The sequence below is a fragment of the Henckelia pumila genome, unplaced genomic scaffold, assembly GCF_033568475.1.
Source record: "Henckelia pumila isolate YLH828 unplaced genomic scaffold, ASM3356847v2 CTG_461:::fragment_2:::debris, whole genome shotgun sequence".
Lineage (NCBI taxonomy): Eukaryota > Viridiplantae > Streptophyta > Magnoliopsida > Lamiales > Gesneriaceae > Henckelia > Henckelia pumila.
The window spans coordinates 13,846-21,893 of NW_027331830.1; the positions used below are offsets into that span (position 1 = coordinate 13,846).

An 8,048-nucleotide genomic window follows, 5' to 3' on the forward strand; every position below is an offset into this window, starting at 1 on the left:
TTTGCAACTAGTCATCCCAGCATCAGATAATAATTCCAATGTATACTTTCGTTGATTTAGGCATATTCCAGTGCTAGATCGAGCCACTTCAATGCCTAAGAAATATTTGAGAGGGACAAGGTCCTTAATGGCCAGATTCTGATGTAGAAAACATTTCAATGCAGTGATAGCATGCATATCATTCCCTGTGATGACAATATCATCAACGTATAACATGAGCATAGTGATGTAAGTGCCCTTCTGTTTTGTGAATAAGGAATGATCATGAAGTGACTGTATAAAACCATCTTGGTGCATGAGCAGACAGAATTTAGAGTTCCATTGCCATGAGGCCTGCTTTAGTCCGTACAAGGATTTAAGAAGCTTACAAACGTGATGAGAACATTGTTTGGCAAATCCTTGGGGAATAGACATATAGATTTCTTCATGTAAATCACCTTGTAAAAAAGCAATTGTGACATCCATTTGATGTAAAGACCAATTCATGGCCGCATCAACTGCTAAAAGACATCTCACAGTAACAATCTTAGCAACAGGAGAGAATGTGTCATGATAATCAATTCCATATTGTTGTGTATATCCTTTGGCAACCATACGGGCTTTATACCGATCGATACTGCCATCAACTTTGTATTTTAACTTGTAGACCCATTTGCAACCAATGGATTTTTTGTCCGGAGGAAGTGGAACAATAACCCATGTTTTATTGGCCTCCAAGGCTGAAATTTCAGCATCTATAGCCTCACACCACTTAGGATCAGAAGCAGCTTCCTTGAATGGTTTTGGTTCGGAAACAGCAAAAATGGATGCTAAGAATGATCTGTATTCAGGCAAGATTTTGTTATAGGAAAGAGACTGAAGTATGTCATATTGCTTGGAAGAGGAATTACCCATTGTGGAATGAGAGCATATATAATCTTTGCTCCAAGCTGGAGGTTTAATAAATCTAGAATACTTTCTGGTTGATGAAGTTTCGATGGAATTGGAAGGTTGAGGCAAAGAACTGGATTGTGTCGGGGATTCGAGTATGGATGGATACTCTTCAAGGACTGGAGGTGCTGATGGTGTAAATATGGTGTTGTCCTTCACTGGGTGGGAAAATGGAAATACATCCTCATGGAATTTGACATCTCGAGAGACATGGAATGTTTTGGTGTATAATTCGAGTAACTTGAATCCTTTTTGGTTGATTGGATATCCAAGAAACACATAAGGCTTAGCTCTTACATCAAATTTGTGCAGTGGTTTAAGATTAGTGGCATAACACAAACATCCAAAAACTTTTAAATGTGTATATGATGGAGCTGTGTTGAAGAGTACTTCGAATGGAGTTTTATTGGACATTAGGGGAGTGGGAGTTCTATTGATCAAATATGCAGCATGAAGAACACATTCACCCCAATATGGATCAGGAATAGATGCTTGAAACTTGATAGCTCGAGCAATGTTAAGGATGTGTCGATGCTTTCGTTCAACCATTCCGTTTTGTTGAGGGGTATAAACACATGAGCTTTGATGGATAATGCCCATGGATGCAAGATAAGAGCCACACTCTTTATTAAAAAAATCAGTGGCATTGTCAGTGCGAATGGTCTCAACATTTGTGTGGAAGTGATTTGAAATATATGCAAAGAATTGTTTCATAATCTGTAATGTATCAGATTTGAAGTGCATGAGAAATACCCATGTGCATCTCGAGAAGTCATCAACCACAGTGAGAAAGTATTTAGCTCCAATATATGTTGGATTTCGATAAGGACCCCATATGTCAATATGTAATAGATGAAATGCATATGGTGAAGAATATTTTGTAGCAGAGGGAAATGAATTTCTGGTTTGCTTCGAAATGGGACATACTGGACAATGATGTGTTAGTGATTTGTGTGTGATAAACGGTAAGAGTTGTAACCGAGACATGGATAAATGACCAAATCATTGATGCCATATATCAATACTAATGTCTTTACAAACAGAAAAAATACACGAGTTTATAGGTTGAGATAAACCACTAGACTCATGGCTATTATTTTGTTTTCTAGATACATCAGAATCTTGATATGATGAAACCTTTGTAAGATAGTAAAGACCATGCTTTTGTCTACCAATCGCCATGATCTTTCCAGTCGAAAGGTCTTGAAATAAACATAATTGAGGATAGAACGTAACAAGGCAGTGATGATCTTTTGTAAATTGGGAGATGGACAAGAGATTGAAATTAAAATCAGGGACATGGAACACACGGTTGAGGACACAAGATGGAGATATACGAATTGAGCCAGTAGAGAGAATGGAAGTGGTGTTACCATTTGGAAGCCGAACTGATCCAGTGGCTTCGTTGCTAGGATGTGAATCTTGCAAGTAACTTGAAGTACCTGTAATATGAGCATTTGTAGCAGTATCCAATATCCATTCATTAGCATCAGAAATTGACATGAGGCTTGTAAAATTACCAGCAAGGTTTGCAGTCACTTCATTTTGTTGAGAAGAATCACCAAGAAGCTTGATAATTTGTTGATATTGAGCATCAGTGAATGTGTGAGCCATTGAGTGTGATCTTGAGTCATCACGTGAGGACTCAAGAGCACATCACGTGAGGACTGCTCAGCAGAACTATTGTAGCTATGATGGGCAGAAATCTTGAAATTCTTTGAGGGCTGGGGTTGGGAAAATTTCTTGTACAGCTTGTGATTCGGAGGATAGCCAACTAGCCGATAGCAGTGTTCTTTGAGGTGTCCTGGCTTGTGACAATGATCACATGTCACTGAGTCATATCCAACTAGCCGATAACATTGATCTTTTGTGTGTCCTGGTTTGTGACAATTGTCACATATCACTGAACCAATCCTTTTTGTGGATGATGAGTAGAATGCCGCTGCGGGAATCTCAGCAATCGGTGAAGATGACAAGACATGTCGAGTGAATTCGTCATGAATAACAATGGAGTATGCTTGATTTACTGATGGTAATGGATCCATCATCAGAACTTGACTCCTTATGTGACTATAAGTATCATTCAATCCCATAAGAAATTGAATAAGTCGTTGGTGATCCTCATGTTCCAGATATGCTTTTGCACTTGCACATTGACAGGATGGAAGAGTGATTAAGGATTGGTATTCATCCCAAAATCGTTTCAGTGTTGAAAAATATACAGAAATAGAAGAAGATCCCTGATATAGATGAACAATATCTCGTTGCAATGCAAAAATTCGAGATCCCGATATTTTGTCAAATCTTTCCTTTAAATCTGCCTAGACTTTAGAAGCGGTGTTGCAGTAGATTATTCCATTGAAAATGTCTTTTGAAACCGAACTCATGATCCAAGATAGAACAATAGCATTGCATCTGTCCCATTGTTGTTGAGAAGAGCAGTTATTGGCGGGACGAGGGCAGCCGCCATTGATGAAGCTGAGTTTGTTCTTGGCTTGTAATGCTAATAGCATTGCACGGCTCCATATACCGTAATTTTCGATGCCAATTAGGGGATCTTGAACAAGCGAAACCCCTGGAGAATCCGATGGGTGCAGATACAAGGGATCATTGAATCCGATCGTCGTGGAATGATTCACCATGAATTTGTTGGATTGACGTGATCTGTGAGATTAAATGCGGAAGATAATTTCATCTGGTACCATGTTAAAACTGTACTTCATCACAGATTCTGCCATTGATAGAGATAAACCGAGCTTGAAGAAGATATGCTAATTGGGAGAAAAATGATCTATTGTATTAATTGGAAAAACTAACTATGTTTCGTGTATACATTGCTTTATATATACAAGTAATGAGTAGTTTTAACTGCTATTTAACAGCTAACTATTTGCTAACAACTAACTCAACAATATAGCTTTAACTATCTTTAACATACTCTACAGTCATAAAGAAACAGATCGAACCACTATAATTCACCTCCAAATATATATATGTAGCAAGAACATGTAACTATCTTCTATGTATATCAATCTTTATACTGTATATGCATGCTTCAACACTCAAGAGTGTATATAAACTTCTTGGGGAGTTCATTAACTAGTATTGGACGAAAGGACTTAGCGTGTGTCGAGTAGCTCAATAGCTGAAACCACTTCCTTTATATTGTGGAATTGCCTCCTGTCCTTGAGCAGAGTCTTGGCAAAATTTAGAGCTTTGCGTTCGCAATCTGCTCTTTTGCTGGCCTCTTTGATGGATTCAAAGTCTTCGACATGAGCGACACCAACTATTCTCCTGTATATCAACCAGAAGCCTCGGAGGCCAATTGAACTCTAAAGACTCAGGCATGCATAGGAAATTGACAATAAAACTATCTGTACATTCAACTGCTCAAATATTTCAATATAATTCTAAGACATGCCCTTTTAAACATAGAGATTCTTGTGCTTTCTGACATATTAATAAGTCTGAAATAAAATTAAAAAAAAAGACAGAGAAAGAAATACTAGAGTTCATGAAAATGGAAAGGTTCAATTTATCAAACCGGATCATTTTGGCAGCACCGAATCCTATAGTGTCGTGGAAAAGATCGTCCATATATTTTTTTCTTTATCAGAAGCTGGAGGTCTAGATTGTTATAAATTTCTGGGAGATATGCTTCACCAGGACCATCCTTGTGTTTATCCCAAAGTGCGGTGAACTTGTTGTCGAAGAGGTTCCAAGTCTCCGAGATTGTCTTCAAAATCCACACTTTGTACAACTGATTTCAATTATGTAGATCAGGTTAACATCTTACTATGCTAGAGAATATGTAATGTTTGAGATTGCTTTGAGAAATTTCACGAGTGTCAGGTTTATACAAATTTGATTACATCTATGCACACAAAAATACCATAAACCTGACATAATAGACAGTACAAAATTGATAAAAGTATATGGAAATAAGACCGAAATATTGGTTTCAATATAAGACCATAGTAACAGAACATACTTTTCGATCAGCCGCTTTGTTTGAATGTCCATCTTGTGCAAAATAAGCTAAAATGAGGTTTCCAATAAAGGCTCCTACATCAAATCCCATAGGTCCATAGAAAGAAAACTCGGGATCTATAACTTGAGTTGATTCAGCAGTGACCATGACAGAACCAGTATGTAGATCACCATGTATAAGAGCTTGGATTCTTTCAGAGAATCTGAATGGGAAAGATGCCAAACAAGAAACAAACATTTCGTATCACCAATATCTTGTCGTCCAGCGGCCGGAACGCGTCGAAAGCCATGGCTTTAGCTTCTGCGGCGACTTGGGAAGATGGCACATATATATATAAAGAGCATTTTTGAATGGGTTATCATATTGACTCGACTTGTGTGGTAAAGCCGCCACTTAAGGCGTAAAGGAATGGGATTCTTTGTGTCAATCTCTCGTTCTCAAGAGTGCTTTTGATCATAAGAGCCAACTAAAAACAACACACAAAATTGCTTTTCTAAAAAAATGAAATGTTTGGTTCAAAAAGCTGCTTTTAAAAAATCAGTTTAAAAAGTTCTTTTTAAACAGCTAGAATTTTTTTATTTTTTGGGTTTTGCTTCTACTTCTATTAAAAATTTAATTAAAAACACTTTTCAATATTTATCCAACGTCCAAACTGACCCTAAATCTATTCATTGTTTTACTTTTTAAACTGTGTCATATTTCTTGTTTTTACGTAATATATAAATACAATGTATTGGACTCCGGGCTTTTATTTTTAACAAAATATCAATTAACCAATATTTTTTTTAAATAATATTAATTTTTATATAGGCTAAATAAATATAAGAAGACCCTGTAAGATGCTCTGTTGGTACAATCAAATCTAAATTACAAAACAAACCCATAAAACTATCAAATTATAAAAAATATATATCATACAAGGCCCTACCAATTATCATTAACAAACAGCAGAATCCCACTTCAGATTTATGTTAAGGTGAAATATGAAGAAATAAACTTCTGTGGGCCAAAGTACTTTGAATAAAATAATCTGGTAGTGGTACCACAGGCATACTTTTGATCGTTATATTTTCACTTCAGTGGTGGGTAAAGATGGTTTTGATATGATAGAAGACAATTTCATGTGATTCTTTCATTTGCTTGTGCTGACTTTGTAATAAATATATCCACTTGTCAGCTTGTTCTTGATTACTGGACCAAGATTTTGAAGGCTGCGAGAAATTTACCTTCATCTATATACACACATCACACTTTCAAGCTTCAAACCAACCAAGTAAAGCACTCCTTAAGGCTCAAATACTTCTGATTCCAGTTTCCAATATTAAAGGTTTTCGGAGTTTTCTATATTTTCTACTTTTGCTTTGGCTCGAAAATGGCCATTCCACAAGTGCTTAGACGATCGTTATCCCCGTAACATATTTGAACCACCCTTCGATCGTTTCAAGATTTGCTATGCCGAGCTGATTTAAGCTGGTTTTTCAATCAAGAAGTAGCTCGATAGTTGTATTTAATGTCTTTCCACTCGGTACAAAATTCAAACTGTTATAGGTAAATCTTACGAGCGCAAATTTTTTTTTGGAGTATTCTGCAAATTTTTAATTCAAAAGATGTGTATTGTTTAAATTCATAGCCTGCAAAGATATGTAAGGTGAACCCAAGAAAACCAAGAATGGCTTCAAGAAAATTGCTATGTATCTTCTTTAAGTTCACAAGAAAGCAAAGAAGACACCGAATTTAATTCGAGAAATGGCTCGTATGGTTGTAGTTGTAATCTCCCTACTTTCTACAAATTAAGTAAACTGCAGCAGTGAAGGTGAATAAACCAGTGCTTTGAAGATTTGATTTATGACAATGGAATGCGACACATCACATGATTTTTCTTTCCCAACTCATATTCATCAATTAAGACCTCTCAATATTTGATGAAGAGCTAATGGACAGCAGAAATCCCACTTGAGATTTCAAGCCTCAATTCCATAAATGGGGCCCAAAACATCGTATGGCCCCTTTCATATATAAACTCATCTTTGGTTTTAAAAAAAAGAGCTATCAAACATTTAGTAAATGCTGTTGAATTAACAACAAACAGAGATGCCACCCCTCAATCAATAGAAGTAGCAGCAAAAGAAAAAAAAAAGGGGCCACCTTATTTTACCAAGCATAGAATTGTGGTTCATGTTTCTTGGTTAGCAGATAACAATGTAAATCTTGGTGGGGTGACTTAAAATATATCCATAAAACTTTGTGGATGAAGGTGAGGGAGAAAGACGATTGTGAATTGACAGATGCTTCATCATAATTTATGATGATTGGAAGACAAATTCATGTGATTCTTCATGTGTTCTTGCTAGCTTTAATTTTCACCAGCTACCGAACTTCCACTTGCCTGTTTATCTGGACTACCATCAAGATTTTAAAGGATAATAAATGGCAATGATATTCATCTATATATATATTCCTCACTTCCAAGCTTCAAACCAACAAGTTAAGTACTCTTCAAACACTTCTGATTCCCATTTACATTTCCTGCTCCTGCTTCAGTTAAAAACAGTTTAATACAAGAAATGGCCATTCGACAGATGCTTAAACGATCTTTATCGAGTGAGAAAAGATCAAATTCAACGGGATCAGCTGATGTTCCTAAAGGACATTGTGCTGTTTATGTAGGAGAGAGTGAACATAAGCAACGATTTGTCATTCCCATATCACACTTGAACCACCCTTGGTTTCAAGATTTGCTATGCCAAGCTGAAGAAGAATACGGATTTAACCATCCAATGGGTGGCCTCACCATTCCTTGCAGTGAAGATTTATTTGTTGATGTCGCCTCTCGCTTGAGAAGATTATGATGATGTATAATATACAGAAGTTTAGAGAAGTGGAATGTCATATGCTAGTTAGATAGATAGTTTGAGGGATTCACGTCTTTCATTCTTTTTTCATCACGATCAGTGTACATGATTTGGGAAACGATGTGTATGCCAAGAATATTTTGGAAAGAAGTGAGCCAATACTTGATCATTCAAAAACTTTTAGCTTGTTCTAATTTATCGCACATTGATTCTGTCATCTCAGTTGCATAGTTTCATGTTCAGAGTCATATATTTTCAAACACTAGGAAAGTGCA

General features: G+C 36.5%; 1 protein-coding gene and 1 long non-coding RNA gene across 2 annotated transcripts; one reads left to right on the top strand and one right to left on the bottom strand.

Annotated features, from left to right (window-relative positions):
• Positions 1-3,943: 3,943 nt before the first annotated feature.
• Positions 3,944-5,365, bottom strand: LOC140871212 (uncharacterized). Its single transcript, XR_012147649.1, has 3 exons — positions 4,922-5,365; positions 4,475-4,690; positions 3,944-4,224 (listed from the first exon to the last, which is right to left on the bottom strand). It is a non-coding gene; the product is annotated as an uncharacterized lncRNA (long non-coding RNA).
• Positions 5,366-7,485: 2,120 nt separating this feature from the next.
• On the top strand, positions 7,486-7,770 carry LOC140871210 (auxin-induced protein 15A-like). The gene has a single exon (XM_073273622.1). The coding sequence runs from the start codon at positions 7,486-7,488 to the stop codon at positions 7,768-7,770; it is 285 nt and encodes a 94-aa protein (XP_073129723.1).
• Positions 7,771-8,048: the final 278 nt, after the last annotated feature.